The sequence below is a fragment of the Leguminivora glycinivorella genome, chromosome 15, assembly GCF_023078275.1.
Source record: "Leguminivora glycinivorella isolate SPB_JAAS2020 chromosome 15, LegGlyc_1.1, whole genome shotgun sequence".
In the NCBI taxonomy this organism is placed as follows: domain Eukaryota; kingdom Metazoa; phylum Arthropoda; class Insecta; order Lepidoptera; family Tortricidae; genus Leguminivora; species Leguminivora glycinivorella.
In genome coordinates this window covers 6,195,836-6,219,317 of record NC_062985.1, presented here as the reverse complement: position 1 = coordinate 6,219,317, position 23,482 = coordinate 6,195,836, and the positions used below count along the sequence as shown (strand labels likewise).

The following is a 23,482-nucleotide window of genomic DNA, read 5'->3' as shown; positions in this document are numbered from 1 at the left end:
GCAGCAATGTGTGGTAACCTCTAGTTATCTTATATGGCAACTACAGTGTTTGTCAGATTGTTACCTTTGATCATGGAGACATCGTTGGCGCCGTCGCCGATAGCCAGCGTGACGGCTCGTCGCGCCTTCTTGATGAGCTCCACAACCATGGCCTTCTGCAGCGGCGTCACGCGGCAGCAGATCACCGAGCGACAGTGCAGCACCACCTCCAGAAACCTGTAAAAGGAACATTGTATAACTATAAATTCTTACTATGGGCATAGGTCTGTATGCCTCCTTTTTTCTCCAACGTGATGAAAAAGGATGGCATGTTGCCTATGATCATATTTCTATGATAGACATATGATAGTGGACAATCGGCCTATGCGTTATGAGGCTGCTCCATTTGTAACAACTACCAGATAGAGTACCGACTGCGCTTTGCAATTGGTTGCTAACGATATAGTTACTGTGCGCTTACCTATATTCAATTCAATTCAATTCAAAAACTTTAATGTACACCAGTAAGCACCGTCAAAAAGTAGGTGCTTGCTGTCTTTAGTACATATACACTCCCAACAGTCTTTAGCATTTTCATGATCTTATGATCTAAATCGGATTTACTCACTTCTCCTCGAGCTTCGGGTGTAGACAGTGCACCAGCGAGTGCCGTTGATGACGATGGCGAACCCGTTGGTGTCGTCGTTGCCGTGCTCGTGCGAGTCTGCTGACGCGGGGCCGCCGCCGGCCGCGTATTCGTTGCTGTAATGTCACAGTTTAGAACACTCTGCGTACGACATGGGGATAAGGGGCTCAAGTAATACTACCACTGATATAAGTTACATATACTCGTGTACTGTATGTGATGTGTTGTTTTACTGTTCGACTTTTGATAAAGCGAATATTTTAATAAGTTTGGAGTACCATAAAATAGTATTATCTGTGTTTTTGAAAATTAGGAAAATGATTATTAATGAAAACGCCAGCGTTCACAGTCGTTGGCAGAAGAAAGAGTTGAATTACATAACTAGTATTCAGTAAAAGGAGAAATATCGATCTTATACACGAGGTACATCGCGGTAACTTATAAGTGGCAATAGCTTGTAAACTTATAGAGAAACTTGTTTTTAGTTGATACCAAATACTACAATGGATGTTAACTATCTTATATATCTACTTTTCAATTCGTATTTTTTATCATAGGGATGTACTTTGAAACTAAATATCGAAAATAGTAATTAAAAATGTAGTCTAGCTAATAATGACAAATACTGCACCAATTTTCTGAAGCGCCAATAGTAGCCATCAATATCACAGCGTAACGGTAAATGAAAATAAAATAAAAGCCAACGTACATGATACACAGATATGCTACCACTGGACTTCACGTGATGCTCGACTATGGTTCTAACAGCGTGTTAAGATTTATTAATTGTTAGGGTCTAAAGGTATGTGTAGGTTAAATAGAAATGCCGTACAGGTTAAAGAGAAAAAGAGCACTCTTACTGGGAGTAAGGGACAAGGACAGAGTGGACCATGTCTCCGCTTGACCATCGCTCAAACTCAAACGAAACGTTTTCTGCCGCGGGCTTTGGAGTTCTGAGTACAAAGTAAATGAAGTTGTAATTCGTTTGTTTTGGAGCGGTCACCCAGGCGTCGAGGTCTTACAGAAAGGTGCAACATGTCACATGGTTGAAGACGCATTAGTAGGAAGGTGCTGAAAACATCATTAGTATTGTCAATTTGAAGTCCATTGCTTTTTCTATCGTTGTCATGAAATAAGACTTGGAAACGGATTATATCGCGTTGCGCATAACCCTTTACAGCGTTAGTGCTCAACGGGTGGTTCTATTGCTGTTTCATTTTCAAATCTAAAAAATATATCTCGCTATAAAAACAATTTGTTAATTTCATGTAAAGGGTAACCCACAAGCCAATGCATAATTGAGAGGCATAAACCATATACATAAGCAATACGTAGTGGCTTCAAAATGTACCAATAAATAAATACAAGCAGGCCCGTCTTTGTGTCATGTAACCGTACCCGATGTTTAAGTTCCATGTACAAATGTTTGCGACTTCCATAAATAACAAGTGTGAAAGTTATAATAAGGTTATGTGACACTTTATTCCCCTTGCCTTTTAACAACATCGCTTATTTTTTGGTTACAGTACGAGCCAGAGGAAAAAAATTATCTAGTGACGATTCTGCATAAACTAATTTTACATACAAGTCGAACTAAACATTGACACAGGACGAGACTGAGATTGAAGAGCATAATAAAGCGTCGCAGACAACAGAACTACAGGTTATTCACTCACAATGATCACTAAAACAACACCGATCGTGGATGGATTCGCAATCACATTCTCAAGAAGAATTTATGTTTTTTTTATTTTTTTTATTTTTGTTCGTTCGTTTTATTCGATCATACCTAGTTTTATAAAGTTTCAATCTCAATTCTAGTAATTTGACCAGGAAGGAACACTTTTATGGCAAAATTGATTGATCTAACTCGTAAACTAGTATCACTTTTACCGTTAGACCGGCAAAACGGTATCAAGTTTGCGAATCCATCCACAGTTAGAGCGGTAGGGTGGATGAGGGATCGGTGGCGGCGGTGGCGGTGTGGGGAAGGAGTATGGAGGCGGCGTGATAAGGTGTAGCTCTTGTTCTCTCTACCTGTGCTCATGCATGTTATGTTCCCACCTAAATGTGACGACGGAGACGGCGGGCGCGTTGAGCTTGACGCCGGCGGCGCGCCCGGGCGACGCGCCGCCGTTCAGCGCGCCCGCGCGCCCGGCGTCGCCCGGGGTGCCGCCGCCGCTCGTGCCTACGGACAAACGGGAAATTGTTACTTATTCAGTTATACTTTTCAGCACGTGGATCGGAAAGTCACAGGAATTTAAAACAATACAAGCATTGACATTGTTTAAATACGGCTGCGGTGACAGTTACTTTTCTATGGGCCGAAAGATGCAATGTTCTTATACGGTTCATAACGTTAATAAGGGTATACTAACGCCATCTCTGTTTATTTCCATGAAGTGAAAGTCACTGCGGTACGTTTTAAAAACATAAAGTTTTATGATGATAATTTGAGGGTAGCGGTCAAAAATAGGACGCGGTAGACAACGGAAAAATAACCGCGGAGACAGACGCGAAAGGCGTTTGTAACTGCAAACGCAATAAATTACCATGTAAATATGCACATATTATGGTCATATAGTGCGCGTTCCATTTCGAAACATAATATTTGGAGTGTGTTGGTGTGAACGAGTCACGGGGTGAGTGTTCTTACATTGATATTTCCAGTCGGGACTATTTGAGTTTGCTTTTAAAATATTTCTCAAAATTACTGGTAAATTTCATATATCCGTTTTGTCCGCAGCATACGGGCACGCCCTTTTATTTCATGTGCGAAATTGGGATAAATAAATAGAAGGAAATAATATCGAATCATTCAAGTGCTATCGATAGGATACGATTCCATATTTCGCCGCATTCACTATCGCTCAGTTGGCCCAGCGGCAAGATAGCAAGGTTTCCGGGACGACATTACTTGGAGGTCGTGGGTTCGAACCCCGGCAGGCTACCTTTTTGATTTTTTGTGTTTTTTTAGTTTTATATTTGTTTTTGTGTTTTTATGCCTTTTTATTGTTTTATATTTTATTTTAGATTAAATTTTGCATGTTAAGATAAGTTTTATTTCATATTTGTTGTAAAGTTTCGTCTATACGGCCCAAGTCATTTTATCCTGTATAGTATTTTAATTGTTTTGTTTATTTTAGTTTTCTGTTAGAAATTGTAGTTACTATTTCCAAATTTTACTGTTAATTACCTACTTAATATAAGATTAGTCAACTTTGTCAATGGTTTCCTTGGTGTACGCACACTGCACGAACCCTGATCATTACATTGGCGCCTGGCAGGTAGTACTGAGTTGATACACCATTGGCAATAGTTGGCATTATATGGAAATTTAGTGGTTAGATAAGTGGTTACTATTGTATTATTCTCGTTATTTAGCAAATAAAATCATGGATGTTAACCACCTACACAAGGATGAGCTAGAGTTTGAATTGGCCTGCCGAGGGGTGTCTGATTGTCAGACTGTAGCGGCTATGCGGAAGTTTTTGCGGGCGATGTTAAAACGAGAAGCTTCTGGGGAATCTTCAGTTTCGTTCAAGGTTCCCATTGCCTCAGCAGAAAATCAGGGTAGTGAAATTACTGTTTGTAGCAGCAAGTTAGCCACTTTAGTCGCTTTGATTAAGGAAGCGTCACATAGTCCCGACTGCGCTTTAATCAGACGAATATACTCCCGGTTGACTCATCTTGCGAACAGGACTGGGTTAATTAAACCCCAGGAGCAGGCCGACATAGAGAGACATGCGTCGCTGGTCAGAGAATTAGGTGAGGCAAGGCTGGCCTTAGATAAGTTGGGCCAAGAAACTAGTGATGAGGATGATGAAGACAGCATCACCGAGCATGATAGAGCTGCGTTGCACAAGTCCTTAGGTGAAGAGGCGGTTAAAATTTTAGGGCAACTGAATGCGGACAAAGGCACAGATAACATAATGGCGGAACGAGAACTGGGCCAGCTGATGGTGGATGGCGCATCGTCGTCTGCTGGGGTAGAGCCTCACAGTAAGCTTCGACCGAGAAAAGCGGAGGGTCCTGAGGGAAATGGCGGTCACAAAACTTTCCAGGAAGCAGTTCAAAATCTAGCCCTTAAGTCTTCCTTGCAGGCTCCCTTGCTGCAGAGGTCATCTACGATGGATCAAGACTTTCAGAGACGGAAGTTGGTTCCTATCAAGGACTGGGGAGTCAAGTTTAATGGAAGGGGGTCAGTTAGTATAAACGCATTTCTTGAGAGAGTTGAAGAGCTCAAAGATGCACGTAATGCCGGCAATGACGACTTGTTCCGATACGCCATAGACTTCTTTGAAGACGAAGCTCTAATATGGTTTAGAGCAAACAAGACTTCTGTCACGAGTTGGACGGAGTTGGTGAAGCTCCTGTTAGATACCTTTCAGAAGCCGAACTATCAGGACGAGCTTCTGGAAGAAATTAAACGGAGAACCCAGAGTAGAGAGGAGAGCGTAATCATATATGTGTCCACCATGCAGAACATGTTTAATCGCTTACCTGAGCCACTCACTGAGGTGCAAAAGCTAGTAATTTTGCGAAAGAATGTACAACCTTACTTCCAGAAGGAGATATGTCGTGATCACTTCGGAACGGTGGCAGAATTGACAGCAGTTCTAAAAGTTATTGAGCGGACTAAGGTAACGTGCGAGAAATTCAAAGAACCAACACAAGATAGTTATTCATTGGAGCGAGATCTCGCTTATAAGGGCGTAGGTGAGTCAGGGTGTCTCAGGCAAAATGAGGTGGCAGCCATGGGAGACAAGTCGCAGTCTAAATGCTGGAATTGTAGAAGTACAGGACACCGCTTTAGGGAATGCAATTTACCAAGGCAAAGACTTTTTTGCTATAAGTGTGGACGCTTTGGGAATACGTTTCAGAAGTGTAGTTGCAACGCCGCAAAGGAGGGAAACGGGAAAGCGGAGTCGATGCCTGCCGATCAGACTCCAAGAAATTAGGCAGATTTGCGCATGACGATTGGCAGAAATGGTTAGGTACCATCTCAACGTTTTTTACTACGGGGGAAATTTGTAATATTCAGAGGAGATCAGATACGCGGTTGTATGCAAATCTCAAGATATTGAACCAGCCATTCATGGGAATGTTAGATTGCGGAGCTACGTTGTCGTTAGTGTCCTACGAATTTGGGAAAAAACTGTTGGACTTAGGGCTAACAGGACGTGCAAACAATGATAATATTTCAACTGCTGACGGCACTAATCACTACATAGACACGATATTGGATTTGCCTATACAGTTTAGAGCTAAGTATAAGGTAGTCCCTTTTCTCGTCATGAGACAGTTGAAGCATGACATGGTTTTAGGAATGACCTTTTTTGATGCATTTGATTTGTCAGTTACGGAACAAGTACCGGGAGGTGATAGCATTTCAGAAGTTTGTGTCGCGACACATGTGACTCCGGTAATTTCACGTGATGAATTGACGGGTAAACAGAAAGCAAGCTTGGATAGTCTTTTAGAAGAAATGGATAAGGAAATTGGTAAAGGTTTAGGGCGAACTTCTTTAATTGAGCACAGAATTGACACAGGTGATCACTTGCCTACCAGCCAACGGCAATACCCTTTTGCACCGCCGATAATGCGAGAGTTGGAGCAGGAGATTGAAGACATGCTCAAGGACGATGTAATTGAACCTTCCTGCAGTTCGTGGCGCTCGCCAGTACTCCTTGTGAAAAAAGCTTCCGGTAAGAACCGCTTATGTCTAGACAGTCGGCAGTTGAACAAAATAACCACAAAGGATTCTTATCCACTGCCCAGAGTAACGACGATCTTGGACGGCCTTAAAAATGCTCGCTTCTTATCGACAATTGACCTACGTTCAGCTTTTTGGCAGATTCCGCTTGAGGAAGGGAGTAAGGAGAAAACAGCGTTCGGGCTGGCTGGTAAAGGACTGTATCATTTCAAGGTCATGCCATTCGGTTTAAGCAATGCGTCGCAAACACAACAACGCTTAATGGACCGCTTATTTCCGCCAGAGTACGAGGGTAAAGTGTTTTCTTATTTAGACGACATAGTCATATGCAATGACAATTTTGAGGATCACTTGTCGTCATTGACATTTGTCAAGAATCAGTTAAGAGAAGCAGGTCTCACCATAAACTTAGAGAAATGTGTCTTTGCGAGGCCATCGTTAAAATACTTAGGCTATATAGTTGATAAAGATGGTTTACGCACAGACCCAGACAAGGTGAGAGCGATTTTAGATTACCCTCGGCCTACGACGTTTTCAGAGTTAAAGCGATTTATTGGTTTAGCAAGCTGGTATCGTCGTTTTGTCAAGAATTTTGCAATTGTAGCGTCTCCTTTACATGATTTAACCAAGGGTGGTAAAAAAGGCAAACGTATACTGTGGAACGAAGATGCACAGCAAGCGTTCGTTAATCTTAAAACAGCACTCACTTCTACACCAGTCTTGAAGGTTCCAGACTTCGCCAAACCATTCTCGGTACAATGTGATGCGTCCAATAGAGGAACAGGTGGTGTTTTGATTCAGGAAATTGATGGCTTAGAAGCACCAATAGCCTATACGAGCAGAAAGCTCACTGAAAGAGAGTGTAGGTATTCTGCTTCTGAAAGGGAATTGCTTAGCGTGATTCATGCTGTTGAACAATTCCGACCATATATAGAAGGAAGTCATTTTAAGGTAATTTCTGACCACAGTGCTCTCCAGTGGCTACACCGCAACAAAGACCCACACGGTCGTCTGGCGAGGTGGGCGATGCGTTTACAGCAATTCGACTACGATATAGTACACCGAAGGGGGAAATATAATACGGTACCTGATGCCCTGTCTCGAGCTGTTACAGAAGAAGTCGCATTACTGGAAGTAACTCCAGAAGATAAAGACGACTGGTACAAGGCAGAAGAGGAAAAGGTTGCTAAAGGGGTTAATGAACCAGGCTGGGAACTAAACCAAGGGCGTTTATGGAAGTATCTCAGACTCAAGCAATTCCCAAACGACAACGATAGCTGGAAGCTGGTGGTGCCTCAAAAACTTAGAAACCAAGTTCTAAGTGAATGCCATGACCACCCAGCTTCTGGGCATTTGGGGATCAAGAAGTCGGTCAATCGTGCGAGACAACATTATTTTTGGCCGTCATTGATTCAAGATGTGAAAAGCTATGTAAGAAATTGCGAAGTATGCGCCAAGCACAAACCTTCACAAATGAAACCTACCGGATTGATGGGAAGACAACGGGAGGTAACAGAGCCATTTCAGATAATATCAATGGACTTAATGGGACCCTTTCCGAAATCCAAGAAGGGTAACACTACGCTACTAGTGATCTCGTGTTGGTTTAGTAAATTTTGTTTCCTATTTCCACTGAGAAACGGAAAGTCATCGACAATTTGTCAAATAGTAGAGGAACAAATATTTTTAATGTATGGCACTCCGGGTGTGATTATCTGCGATAATGGTAAGCAATTTGTATCCACACAGTTCAAGGAGCTAGCATCGAATTATGGAGTAAAACTGTGGTACACGCCATATTACCATGCTCAAGCGAACCCTACGGAACGCGTAAATAAAGTAATAGGGACCGCGATCGCCTCGTATGTGCAAGATGACCATAGGGAGTGGGACAAATATATTCCATTTATAGGACATGCAATCAGGACTTCGGTTCACGAGGTGACAGGAAAGACACCATCATTTATGTTCTTTGGGAGGGAGTCATCAGCTCAGGGCATAAAACCATATTTTTTGAAGATGGCGATAAGCTTGAATTCAACAAAGAAACGTTCGAAAAGGGAATTGGCCTGCGCCGTAGGATATATGAAGACGTTTGCAAAAGAATGAGTATATCTCACGATCTTAACAGTAAAAGGTATAACCTCCGGCGCCGCCAAAGTGAATATAAGGAGGGGATTTAGTGTGGAAGCGGACAAAGTTCTTGTCCAACGCTGACAAAAAATTCATGTCCAAACTAGCTCCGAAATTTGAGGAAGCTATGATTGCCGAGAAGGTTTCGGAAGATACATATAAATTACGTAGTCTCAGAGGCAAGGATTTGGGCATGTGGCACGCAAGCGACTTAAAGCGCAGAGTTTGAATCCGGTTGGATTCTCTGGAGGAGAGGGGATATGCAATGTTCTTATACGGTTCATAACGTTAATAAGGGTATACTAACGCCATCTCTGTTTATTTCCATGAAGTGAAAGTCACTGCGGTACGTTTTAAAAACATAAAGTTTTATGATGATAATTTGAGGGTAGCGGTCAAAAATAGGACGCGGTAGACAACGGAAAAATAACCGCGGAGACAGACGCGAAAGGCGTTTGTAACTGCAAACGCAATAAATTACCATGTAAATATGCACATATTATGGTCATATAGTGCGCGTTCCATTTCGAAACATAATATTTGGAGTGTGTTGGTGTGAACGAGTCACGGGGTGAGTGTTCTTACATTGATATTTCCAGTCGGGACTATTTGAGTTTGCTTTTAAAATATTTCTCAAAATTACTGGTAAATTTCATATATCCGTTTTGTCCGCAGCATACGGGCACGCCCTTTTATTTCATGTGCGAAATTGGGATAAATAAATAGAAGGAAATAATATCGAATCATTCAAGTGCTATCGATAGGATACGATTCCATATTTCGCCGCATTCACTATCGCTCAGTTGGCCCAGCGGCAAGATAGCAAGGTTTCCGGGACGACATTACTTGGAGGTCGTGGGTTCGAACCCCGGCAGGCTACCTTTTTGATTTTTTGTGTTTTTTTAGTTTTATATTTGTTTTTGTGTTTTTATGCCTTTTTATTGTTTTATATTTTATTTTAGATTAAATTTTGCATGTTAAGATAAGTTTTATTTCATATTTGTTGTAAAGTTTCGTCTATACGGCCCAAGTCATTTTATCCTGTATAGTATTTTAATTGTTTTGTTTATTTTAGTTTTCTGTTAGAAATTGTAGTTACTATTTCCAAATTTTACTGTTAATTACCTACTTAATATAAGATTAGTCAACTTTGTCAATGGTTTCCTTGGTGTACGCACACTGCACGAACCCTGATCATTACAAAGATATTAAAAATTGCTGGCTCGGTTCATATGTCGTCCGTGAGTAACCGGCACGAATACCCGATGTTTATCACCGCCTCTGTTGGTAACGCAGACCTATCATTTCGCTTACGCTTAAAGACTGCTGAAGTGTACAAAAGAGAAACTGTCACGTGAAAAATGAAAAAACGTGACCATTTTTGATGACAGGCAGCGGGATTAATCGAACCTTTCAGTGCAAATAGTTGTAATTAGAGGATACAATGGGTGATTTCTCATTAAACAGTTAGAAAAGCAAATGATTCACGTTATAATTTCTGAATTTAATACTCCCAGTGACACTTTATTGGTCCAGTTTTGGTCTCACTTTTGATATTGGACAGTTCTTGTTTGTCATCCTACTTGTATGGTTGGCAAATGGTAAGTAGTGCTCACCGGGCGGCAGGAAGGTGTTGACGACGCGTATGGAGTCGCGGCACTTGGCGAGCTGTCGCTCCACGTCGTCGTGCGCCACGCCGTCGATCACGAACACCTCCGCCATGTCGTCTGTGAGTAACTGGCACGAGTAACCGATGTTTATCGCCGTTTCTGTTTATTAAAAAAAAAACATTATCATCAGCTGAAGCACAAACATAACAAGAGATTAACTTAATATAACACTGGCCACATTACATTGCTAAACTGAACGCCAAATTGATCAAAATCCCATGGTCTCTTACCTTGTTTGTCTCCAGTGAGCACCCATATTTTGATGCCCGCCATACTTAGATTTGCTATCGTTTCAGGTACTCCGTCTTGTAATTTGTCTTCAATTGCTGTAACACCTGTGGACAACAAAACATGAAATATTAATGCAAAAGTCATAAAGTTTAGACCAAAACAGTAAACAGTGTTGGTTGCCGAGCGCGACCGTGTGGTGCCGTCGCTTCTACTCCGCAAAGCCCCGTTCATCCAGTATTAATGTCTGTAGATCCCTCGAGTGTAAAACTGTAGAGGTCTGTCATGTACATACCTAGCAGTAACAGGTCGGTCTCGATCTCCTCGTAGATGGCGTCGAGCTGCTCGTCCCGGTCGTGTAAGGCGAGCTCGGCCGTGTGGTGCCGCCGCTTCCACTCCGCGGAGCCCCGCTTGTCTAGCGCCAGTGTCTGTAGACCCCCCGACAGTACAACTGTAGTAGAGGGGTGTCAACGTACCTAGCAGTAACAGGTCGGTCTCGATCTCCTCGTAGATGGCGTCGAGCTGCTCGTCCCGGTCGTGTAAGGCGAGCGCGGCCGTGTGGTGCCGCCGCTTCCACTCCGCGAAGCCCCGCTCGTCTAGCGCCAGTGTCTGTAGACCCCCGACAGTACAACTGTAGTAGAGGGGTGTCAACGTACCTAGCAGTAACAGGTCGGTCTCGATCTCCTCGTAGATGGCGTCGAGCTGCTCGTCCCGGTCGTGTAAGGCCAGCGCGGCCGTGTGGTGCCGCCGCTTCCACTCCGCGAAGCCCCGCTCGTCTAGCGCCAGTGTCTGTAGACCCCCCGACAGTACAACTGTAGTAGAGGGGTGTCAACGTACCTAGCAGTAACAGGTCGGTCTCGATCTCCTCGTAGATGGCGTCGAGCTGCTCGTCCCGGTCGTGTAAGGCCAGAGCGGCTGTGTGGTGCCGCCGCTTCCACTCCGCGAAGCCCCGCTCGTCTAGCGCCAGTGTCTGTAGACCCCCGACAGTACAACTGTAGTAGAGGGGTGTCAACGTACCTAGCAGTAACAGGTCGGTCTCGATCTCCTCGTAGATGGCGTCGAGCTGCTCGTCCCGGTCGTGTAAGGCCAGCGCGGCCGTGTGGTGCCGCCGCTTCCACTCCGCGAAGCCCCGCTCGTCTAGCGCCAGTGTCTGTAGACCCCCGACAGTACAACTGTAGTAGAGGGGTGTCAACGTACCTAGCAGTAACAGGTCGGTCTCGATCTCCTCGTAGATGGCGTCGAGCTGCTCGTCCCGGTCGTGTAAGGCGAGCGCGGCCGTGTGGTGCCGCCGCTTCCACTCCGCGAAGCCCCGCTCGTCTAGCGCCAGTGTCTGTAGACCCCCCGACAGTACAACTGTAGTAGAGGGGTGTCAACGTACCTAGCAGTAACAGGTCGGTCTCGATCTCCTCGTAGATGGCGTCGAGCTGCTCGTCCCGGTCGTGTAAGGCGAGCGCGGCCGTGTGGTGCCGCCGCTTCCACTCCGCGAAGCCCCGCTCGTCTAGCGCCAGTGTCTGTAGACCCCCGACAGTACAACTGTAGTAGAGGGGTGTCAACGTACCTAGCAGTAACAGGTCGGTCTCGATCTCCTCGTAGATGGCGTCGAGCTGCTCGTCCCGGTCGTGTAAGGCCAGAGCGCGGCCGTGTGGTGCCGCCGCTTCCACTCCGCGAAGCCCCGCTCGTCTAGCGGCCGCCATGCTAACGCTAATGTCCGTAGGCCCTCGCCCGCGAATTTCTACAAGTTATACAAAGTTGGTTAGTGTCGGTGATCAAAACTTATTTAGATAGTAATATTGCATTGAACAAAATCGTTGCAGAATTAAAAATGCGGCAGATATAGTTTTATGTTTAAAATAAATCTCTGTTATTTACAAACAATAAAATAAAGATTACTAAAGTTCAACTAGGACTGAGTACAGTAACATTTAATCATATAGGTCTCGTAGACGTAATGATTTTGACTCAAGCTAATAAAAAAAGTGGACTTACATTTAAATGCTCCTGCGTTCTCGACTTCACTCCGTCTTGGTTTCCTTTTAACCTTTCATATATTACGTTATCAGCACCTTTTGTATATAACCTAATTTCACCATCCTTCCTCAATATCACGGACATTCTTTTCCTAACATTATTAAAATCTAATATACACAACAATTCATACACCTGAAACAAAGAACATTGATTAGTTTTTAAGAAAACTAGGACTTGAACTTAAATTGAGGCTTTGTTTGAAACGTAATTACAATAAACTACCAGTTACGATTGAATGACCTTGGTAACAATATTAAACTTTAAAATAGTCATAGCCAGGTAATTACCAAAATGTCAAATCCATTGCATGAATGATATATGTTCTGTTTAGTTGCCGTATTAACGGCGCCGTAAATGTTTCAGAGTTTAAACCATTGACAGAAACTGAACTATCAGTCAAACACCTTAAAGTCTAGTACAATCAGCATCGGATGTAGTGTGACAGCCAACGTGCCAAATGTACCGGAACACATATCTTTGTTTTAGTAACAAAGGCGTGTTACGAGATATTTTGCGCTTTGGCTGCCAAGAGTGCCAACACTAAGTACTATGGTATGTATATAGATAAAAAATGTCGCTCACCTCTGTCTTACCCATAACTTCTATAGTAATACTATTAGGCGCGCGTTCTCTGAACACGAAACCGAAATTCCTAGCGGCTGACACTAGCGCCGATTCGTCTGGCGATTGTGCCTGAAAGAAACAATTTGTTACATTTTCCATGTTTATACTAAATTATATCACTGTTTTTTGAGAGAAGGAATAGAAAATATGCTAGAAATCATACAGCCCTCTTTGTACTATGACTTCCTATGTGTCCTGACGTCAAAATGGTTAGAGAAGAGACTAGGGCAAATACTAATTTGCAGAAACACACACAGAAAGAATCTCTGCTTCCTGGGTATAATTGTTCAAGAGAACAACGACACAAAAGAACACGTAGCGTAGGCGTAGATTTTAAGTACTAATCATTATTTCTGTTTACCCAAAAGGATTATTTTTACATTAAAGGTGACCATAGCACCATTAGTTGTATCATTTAGTTTATCAGGTAACGGATAACTGGTTTATAAAAGAGAAAAATAATAAACAACTCTTGACATTTTTTTCGTTCCGAAAGGAAGTACTAAATTTCAAAGCACTATTTGGGCCATTTTTTTCAAAGTTGTCCACCCCACTTTTTTTGTAACATGGGTATTTTTTACGCGATTAATACTCAGAATCGCGAGCTCTTTCGAACCTGAAAGGGGAAAAAAAATGTCCCAAGATTTCCATACATTTTTTCGAACCTTACCGTCCGTTACCACCATACAAAATGTATGAAAAAATTGTAACGGAATGGGAAAAAAACCTTGGGACACTTTTTTTCTCCTATTAGAATTGAAAGAGCTCGCGATTCTGAGTGGAAACCACATAAAAATTTCCAAATAAAAAAAAAAAGTGGGGTGGACAACTTTGAAAAAAATGGCCCATTTGCAGTGGATAAATACCTGATACTCGAGCCGGCCGTTCTTCTGGTCCGGCATGACGGTGTGGCACAGCGCCAGCAGCCGGAAGAAGTCGTGCACGTGCTGGTCGCCGCGCTGCACGGCCAGCAGCAAAGACTCGTCGAAGAACTTGAACTCCGGCTCGTGCTCGGGGTTGAACGAGAAGTCTAGCGGCCGCGTGCTCTGTGGGATGATGTTCTTGCTAAAACTCTTTAGTGCCACTACGTCAGTAGATCATTAGACGTTCTGTGATTCATCTTTACTTGTACGTTTGTTTAAAAATGTACAGCAGAATATTTTTGCAGAAATATAAATACAAAAACAATGGGAACAAGTGAAGAAAGATCGACTGCATATTTTTATTAGCTGAATCCGTAATGCGATCCAAGGTATGTACGATCGTATCTTTGTTTAGCAATTCAGATGAGTGAATTTCGAAAATACTCTATAATATTTAGTTAAGAGACGATATAAATAAGAGCACAACCGTATTGTAAATCTATATCAACAATATTATGTATAGAACGTAATAGTTGCATACTATTTGCCAATCTCTGATACGGTCGTAAGACAGATTTACATCCCCGTCACCGATTTAATGCTATGCATATATGTGATTGCATAATCAAACCATCGTTTACTTTAACTTAAAACATAGAGGTAGATTGATTTTATGATAAAAGTAATAAAGTTGAGCCATCGATCTCGGGGACGTTTAGAGCAAATTTGTTTACCCATTACCTCGGCGCCGCGGAGCGAGGCCGTTGCAATAATCCCCGATATCAAAGTTCAGACACGGGCGCCGGGTCCGCGGCTCGGCGTAATGGGTGCCAAGCAGGCCGCGCTACTCATCTAGTCCGCTCTGAATATAAGCACAACTCAACGCGCACTAGTAACATACAAGCAGTCCATTTGCGTGAAGCAGCTTCAGGCGAAACTAGATGTTCAGTGCGATTATATCAAACAAACACAGATTAAATTATACATTACATTAGAGAAGCTTTCTACAAGAACAACAAAATTCAAAGCGCATGCAACACAAACAAGAACGTTATTTACACATTCACCAACAGGTACAGTAAGCTGGGTTAAGTTTATTTAGTTTGTAGAAGAACTAGCCCTCAAGTATACGTGTTGTAAGGATACTGTTGTGGTTTTCAAAGTTACTTAGATTAGATGTCAACGAAGATGTTATCGAAAGAGAAATACAAGGAACATAAAGAAATAGATGTGTTAGCCTATAACCATTCCAGTAAAGAAATAAAAGACGAACTACTTCCGAGGTGTGCTGTGGTTAAAAGAACGGGTACGAATCCAACATCCAGTAGGATTATTGCATCTATTATGATTCTTGCTCAAATATCCAACGATTTTTGGATAATTTAATAACTATTATTCATTTTGGTGTTCTTTTGGGTATTTGAGCATGTGAAATATGTTTGTTTTTGTTTGTAGTCAAGTGTATGAACGTCTCAGAGTCAGATATTTCACTGATTCGATCGATGGTAAATATAAATCGAGAATAAAACAAATAACTATTCAAAATATTACCGATCATCACAGTGACGCGTGTCATTCGTTACAAGTTGATTACCGGCATGCATCGCACAAGCTTCAATGATTAGGACGAGCATTCAAAGCAGGGCTACTTTAATACGACAACGCGTGGCTCTGAATACATTGTAAACTGACTGTAACTAATGAGATTCGACAGTTACTTTCTTCTGAACTACCTATAGATAAATTTGAAGCACTTGCTACTTAGCAAGGAAAAACGTACTTGATTTGCGATATATATATATTGACATATTTAATAATTCGATTCGTATAATATATTACGCAATATTTTTGCCGAATACTACGAGTATTTTCAACTCTTTGGTTGACAAAGCCAGTAGCCAAATTAGTGTATTCAACGTCCTCGTAATATGTACATGTGCTTCATGTAGTACAATAAAGTTTACGATGGCGTGTTGAAAAGGATGGCTTTCAAATTATTAAAAAATCGTACCTAATATTAGTTACTCCTATCGGATGTGTAACCAGTAACCACTATAAACTTGACAACATAAGGCGGTCCTAGCACAACTGGAGTTCTCGCCCGCGAGTCCATACTTGAAGTCGCGAATATGGAGTTGCGTGCGAGAACGCAAGTCGTGTTAAACAGGCAGACACCGATTGTATCTGTCGAGTCTCGTTAGACTTGTGTGTGTGGTGTGTATAGTAGTATGTATGTGTGCGGTAGTACATGCGGGCGGCCTCGGTCGGCGGAGAGGCGGCGCGCGCCGGGCGTGCTGCGGCCGGCCTCGTGCTCCTGCTCCAGCAGCCGCGCGCGCGCCGAGCCCGGCCCCGCTCGCGCCCCGCCGCCGCGCTGCCCAACATCTCACGAGTTATGTCACTGCCACTGCCACCATACTGCCACATCCTACCTAACACTTCACAATATCGGCTACGCGAGCCATACGAGGGCTCTCGTGAACGCCTTGCTCGGTCGCCGTGGTCGAAACCGGCCGGGATAGTACACCTATCACGCGACCTTAAATATTCTTGTAACAGCTTGTATATTTTAGGGCGCGGAAAAATTAATTGTCTCGACTGTACGTTCTGTGATTTCACAAACATTGAAATATCTGTGTTGTAATTATGGTCGTGATACAATGATTTACAATAAATCTATAATCTCTTAAATGTACCTTCTTGCCTCTTGGCTTATCCTAGTATGTATGTTGTTAATATTTTCTTGATTAAATATGGATTTTATGTTTTTAGCCAGTAAAAAGCACAAGGCATCAATATGAAAAGAAAATAACGCAGGAGAGCAAAAGTTAGGCATTTTATTTTTTATCAATAAAATATTTTCAGAAACCTGTAGACGATTTTACAGCCTTATATGAATAACTTATAATAATTGCAAATAAAGCTACTAAACCAAACTGCATTGTGTGTACATGCAATACGTGTGACATATCGTGACCGGTGGGTGGCGAATTGTAGTGTAAACAACATTATGTGATGTTACGCGTCCGCGGGCGCGAGTATCAATAAACACAAATTGTACAAAATGTGTGCAGTACACATGCACAAACTGGTAAACAAAACAATAATAAAATCAACATTAAGGTTACGGTTCAGACGAAACACCCCAAAGCTAAACGGGGACAAAACATTTCAATTCACAATCTTCACTCGAAAAATTTAAAGTTCATGAAACCAACTCCATGCAAAACAAAATGATGGTCGCTAGTGCGCTGTGCTGTGCAGCGCAGTCAAATATGAATGCCTACATGCTTGTGATGGCTAGAATGATCAATGTGCTCGACTACACTTTTATTGAGATAATAAAATTTTACAATCCTTATAATGAAAAATGCAAGACTTTCAAACGCAGTCATAAATATTATCATAAATTGCGGGTTACATGACTACAGAATATAGCCACATTCCAACGTTTCTCTGATATAAAATGTCACTGCAAACTTGTTTCAGGCTTTATGAAAACTGTTATTCAAGTAGATAGATGCTGTGCAAACCACTAGTATTTTACACTACCTGACTAAGAACTCTTAATAGCCTCCTAATGTTCACAAGCTAAATGAACACGTATAAAACATAACGTAGGCAAGCTTTTGACGTCCGAACTAAATAACCACATGTACATTTAGCGGTAACTATTCTCAATCATTTGAAAAGCCAGTCACCACAAAACTAACACCTTACCATGGTGTCACTTAATTCAGCTGTCAAAGCTTCGCACACAATGCTACCCTTTGTGTGTTTTGACAGTTACGACTGCGTTTTCAAGTAGTACCTACATTGTTGACTAGGAGATCATAGTGAGTAGTAAAGTGGTATGCATACCTCGTTGAGCTCGATGGCCTCGCCCGTGTGCTCGTCTACTACGTCGCCGTAGCAGACGCCCGCGATCGAGCACTTGTTGAACGTCATTATGTTCTGCGTCAACGTGCCCGTTTTGTCCGAGAATATGTATTGGATTTGACCTAGGGATAAATTAAATAAATTGGAATCTCGACTGACGTAGTTTGTTTCTTTATCAAGAAAACGTTAAAGACCTGAGAAATGATTGCATTCACGGCGCCTCAATACCGTTTTGCAAAGACAAAAATATCAAGCAGCCCCTAAAAAAATGCCCCTTAAAAAATGGAGCTCCGAGAATTGAGCCGGTGGCGACTGGCGTTGGTATTCCATGTCTCATATCAGCGCTTTATCGCCCTCTGCTGAGCATAGGTCTCTCTTCTAGTACTCCACTTCTCCCGGTCCTGAACTAGTCTCATCCAGTTGTGACCCGCAATTTGGCGTATGTTTTTTTTAATACTACGTCGGTGGAAAACAAGCATACGGTCCGCCTGATGGAAAGCGGCCACCGTAACCTATGAACGCCTGCAACTCAAGGAGTGTCACATGCGCGTTGCCAACCCATTAGAAGTTTGTACACTCCCTTTTGCTGTGTTAAGTACACAGCTAAAAGTAGTGTACAAGGTTTCTAAATTTCATGTCTAAAGGGCGCTTATGCTTCAACAGCAATAAGGACCAATTTATGTGGAAATTTTAAATGAAACAGGCATAGAATATCATAAACATAAACAGTCTTCAATCGGAACTTCGCATCTCTCGACTCGTTGAGGTGAGGGGTTGTCTTCAGTTTTTGGCTCAAGATGGAATATTTGATAGATCCCCCAAATACTTATAGTATTTTGTATAAAATAAACTTACCGAGTTCCTCGTTAAGCGTGGTCGTCCGCGCCTTGGCGGCCGTCCCGGTCTTTTCGTAATACATCTTCTCGTCCCAGTTGATGAGGAAACTCTGCGCGAATCTTATTACCTGCAAATGGGACAATAGTTTTGTTAATATACTTACATGTTTATAGACTTTTCTTAAGCAAGTATTTAATGTAGGTGTTTAAAAGTACAAAAGGTCGATCAATTAACAGCTTCATACATTGAAATGAACCTAAGTTTCAATTAGGTAGGTATTTATCTACTACTCATTGCTTTAATAGCAGCTAAACCTCACAGATAAGAACGTCAATTAACCCTTTTCATGCCAAAAATCAATGAAATGCTGATGATGTCACTTTAATGAAAGTTTAATAAGTTCTTTAACAACAGCCATATCAGTTATGATTGAATGTCAGCCGATTAAGCGTTTTGTATCAGAGTCAGAGGCAATATATTACCTACAAATTTGAAGTTTACTTTACAGCGATTTTTATAAAGACTTAAAAAGGTAGTAAATTAAAAAGAATTGTACTTACTTCGACGGAAACGTATAGCGATATAGGCACAACAGTGTTCATCACGATGGCGTAAGAGAAGAAGACGAGGAACGCGATGACGACGGTGCCGGAGGCCGGCTCCGCGGGCACCAGCGAGTCCCAGGGCAGGTACGCCTGGAAGTGCCGCCCCACCAGCCACTCCCACACGCCGCACGCCACCGTGCAGAACACGCACATCGACAGCAGGAAGAACACTATCTGCAATCACAACGTTCATTCATTCACTCGTTCACGGCAGCACGCGTGGAAGTGCCGCCCCACCAGCCACTCCCACACGCCGCACGCCACCGTGCAGAACACGCACATCGACAGCAGGAAGAACACTATCTGCAATCACAACGGTCATTCATTCACTCGTTCACGGCAGCACGCCTGGAAGTGCCGCCCCACCAGCCACTCCCACACGCCGCACGCCACCGTGCAGAACACGCACATCGACAGCAGGAAGAACACTATCTGCAATCACAACGTTCATTCATTCACTCGTTCACGGCAGCACGCCTGGAAGTGCCGCCCCACCAGCCACTCCCACACGCCGCACGCCACCGTGCAGAACACGCACATCGACAGCAGGAAGAACACTATCTGCAATCACAACGTTCATTCATTCACTCGTTCACGGCAGCACGCCTGGAAGTGCCGCCCCACCAGCCACTCCCACACGCCGCACGCCACCGTGCAGAACACGCACATCGACAGCAGGAAGAACACTATCTGCAATCACAACGTTCATTCATTCACTCGTTCACGGCAGCACGCCTGGAAGTGCCGCCCCACCAGCCACTCCCACACGCCGCACGCCACCGTGCAGAACACGCACATCGACAGCAGGAAGAACACTATCTGCAATCACAACGTTCATTCATTCACTCGTTCACGGCAGCACGCCTGGAAGTGCCGCCCCACCAGCCACTCCCACACGCCGCACGCCACCGTGCAGAACACGCACATCGACAGCAGGAAGAACACTATCTGCAATCACAACGTTCATTCATTCACTCGTTCACGGCAGCACGCCTGGAAGTGCCGCTCCACCAGCCACTCCCACACGCCGCACGCCACCGTGCAGAACACGCACATCGACAGCAGGAAGAACACTATCTGCAATCACAACGGTCATTCATTCACTCGTTCACGGCATTGAAGGTGGACCACGAAAGCTGCCACGAATGGAATGAAAAAAACTTTTATTGTGTGTCTATGTCTATGTCACTTGCTAATCGGTATACATGTCACTGTCAAGAGCCAGTATTCTATTGGTTAATCTGTCACACACGTAGATATTTTCGTTCACTCATTCATTTCATTCGGATCAGCTCTTGTGAAATGACCTGTACACCTGGAAGTGATGCTTCGCCAACCATTTACAAACGCCGCGAGCAACCATAGTTACATGTGTAGTGTAGATACCACGAAGAATATTGTTTTCAATGAATGACAAACTATCATTCACTCACTCATTCACAGTAACTAGGACTAATAGTAGGTAAGAAGGTGAATATTTGTATAGTCGTTGGCATTCGTCCCGTTTCTAATGTAAATGCATATTAAAGTTATTTCAATAAATCACCTTCCTTTTAGATAGATACACTGTATTAACAATGTAATATTAATAGTCTACGTTATAAATTATAATGTAAAGAGGAAATAAACTATTTAATATTATTCCGATATATTAAATAAGTTTCAACCTTGACATACTAGAGTCTTGCATATGTTTTTATAAGATGTATTGCTATAACAGACAATACTTAATATAGCTAATACAGAACCCAAATCACAAAAAAAAGAGAATAAATTTTACCCATACTTTTCTTAAAATTACATGAATTATGGACAGCAATCGGCCGAAGAAAATAGATATGATATTTAATGTCCATAAAATATAAGCCTATTATAAAAATTACATTGTGTCTTTTGTGTGACAATAGCAACGCCGCGCCATCGGCTAGTAAAAGCCGTGTGCCAATGCTTTTAATTTATATGTAAAGCGGATTATTTTTTACATCCAACATGTTGCGAACCGGTATACTCCAGTAAATGGCTTTATCCCGTCCATTCGTTAATAGAAAGGTATCGTGGCGGGCCATCAATCGCGTTCGATTCCCATTTGGCCGAGCACCAGACACCGCGACGTTTTTGTTTACATTCAGCCGTTGTTCCTATCGCGGGCTAACCGCGGGCGAGGAAGCGTAAGGTAAACCAGTATAAAAACTGAATTTACATCTGCAAGTTTTGAAACATAATTCATAATGCATAATTTCATAATTTATTGCATAATTCATTCATAATTTATTGCATACAAAGGTATATGCAAGAAAGAGATCTCGTCTAGCGTCTCAAAACTTGCAGCAATAACTTGGTAAATTCAGCATAAAGGTTAAGATCTTATAGTAATAGAGTAAATTTTATCGTTTGAATTCGATTTATGATTGTATCAAGGACTAGTAGCAACAACTTTGTCAAACTAAGCTCAACATTGATACGTTAGTCTGTAAGCTTAGTACAAGAACGTCGCGATATTATCTCGCGCCTTTCAAGTCATACAGTGAGATAAAGACTGGTTTCCTATCTCCAGGACAACGCAATGTCGCATCGGTCTCCTACAGTCGCCATCAAATATAACCAGAGATCGGACAGTTGGGCGTCATTTGTATGACGTTTTCGGAATAATGAACCGTATGTTGTTAGAATGACGCCCAGTGGTCCGATTTCTGAATATAACGGAGCTGTCAAAGCTCTCACAATTATCTGACGTTCATTTAAATATTATATATTCTGTGATTAAAAAGCGTATTCCGATATTGGTGAGCTTTAGCAACTCTGATATATCTGATGGTGACTTTACTAATTATTTAATTTACGAAAAAGAACTTCGTAGAAACGATGAATTTTACGCCGCTCTCTTTTAGCCTGTCATCGATAGGAACAAGGCGCAGTTTAATACTTAAACGTGAAGATTACCGTCCGTATAATATGTGAGATGACGCAAGACCAAAAATAACTAAATCAATACATTGACTCGCCTCGTTGACTGTGATTTGAAAGAGTTCGCTTTTATGTTTGCAAAGTTAATGATCCTTCTTCGTACGGCTGTGTATATTGTTTTGACCCTGAGCTTGGTCGACCGTATTTGTCAGAATGTTGTATTCTGAGACTGATATTTGATGTTCATTTGTTTTCATAAAAGTTTAAATAAATTAAATACAGAAAATGTTGTGCAATGTCACTTGAGGTCAGTCAATGCACCGGAAACAACTATTTTTCTTCGTCGTTTCTTTGCCTTTATGTACAATAATTACTGTGAAAGAATCCATTATTATTATTCTCTGTGATTAGAATGGAAGCGGAAAACAGTCAATATATCCCATGCCTATATGATTAAAAAAATAATGAAACAGACACGTCAGGTTTTTCATGTACGCAGAATATAGTATACTCCCATGCTTAATGAACATTTGGAACTAGAATGTGTGCGTCAACCTAGCCGGGCCAGTATCCGGCACGGCACGGGCCAAGTGCGCAAACACGACATTATATCACGCAAGGGCCATTTTTTACTCCGATATCGCACCATATCATGTGTTTCAGCGGACATTCGCTCTATAATTGTTTTCGATATATGCTTTTAATATCGTTAATAGGTAGTTCCTAGAAATGGATGTTTCGAATACTAACACTACTGTGTAGCAATTTATCAGAGTGTAGGTTCATTTTATTATTTTCTAACGTGAAGAGATATTTAGGTACGTTTTTGTCAAAAGTCAATAAAATAAATGGCATACGGACATCAGACGAATAAAAAATGGTCATAAATAATGTTATATTGGTGATCGCCTATTTACTTTCGTTCGCTTTTATTTTATGTTTTTATTTGTATCACGCACTGATGTTTTTCCCATCTCAATCTTCGTCTTTCAAATAATTCCTCTTATCATATATATAGGCGCCTCCTTGCACATGCATAATATACGCATCATACACTTCGGAGCAGTCAAAAAATAAATAGCAAAAAATCCTTTCTTTAAAAAGTTATGATATTTGAACTCGTAATAACTTCTTGTTACTCGTGATATAGGTAAGAGCTTGTCTTTAAAATAAATATTACTGATAATAAATCTTATTTCGATCTCATACATTTCTCTTCACAAGTGTAAGGAAACCAGGAATGGTAACATTGGTAACCATAACAAGAAAATCTTTGTTTTGATCATTGTACCTGACATCCATTCCCCGGTCTCAACAATACAGCCATAGGGCCCTATCACACTACTGTAGTGTGAGCGTTAATCGTACACTTT

The 23,482-nt window shown here is 42.2% G+C and overlaps 1 protein-coding gene across 1 annotated transcript in view; it reads right to left on the bottom strand.

Annotated features, from left to right (window-relative positions):
* The window catches only part of LOC125234275 (probable phospholipid-transporting ATPase IM), a 49,005-nt gene that overhangs the window by 4,754 nt on the left and 20,769 nt on the right, over positions 1–23,482 (bottom strand). Inside the window, 14 exon segments of the mRNA XM_048140491.1 lie at positions 65–216; positions 608–650; positions 653–741; positions 2,690–2,813; positions 10,091–10,243; positions 10,375–10,479; positions 11,931–12,006; positions 12,009–12,104; positions 12,359–12,532; positions 12,983–13,093; positions 13,891–14,070; positions 17,746–17,885; positions 18,619–18,727; positions 19,161–19,379. Coding sequence (XP_047996448.1) covers positions 65–216; positions 608–650; positions 653–741; positions 2,690–2,813; positions 10,091–10,243; positions 10,375–10,479; positions 11,931–12,006; positions 12,009–12,104; positions 12,359–12,532; positions 12,983–13,093; positions 13,891–14,070; positions 17,746–17,885; positions 18,619–18,727; positions 19,161–19,379 — 1,771 coding nt within the window.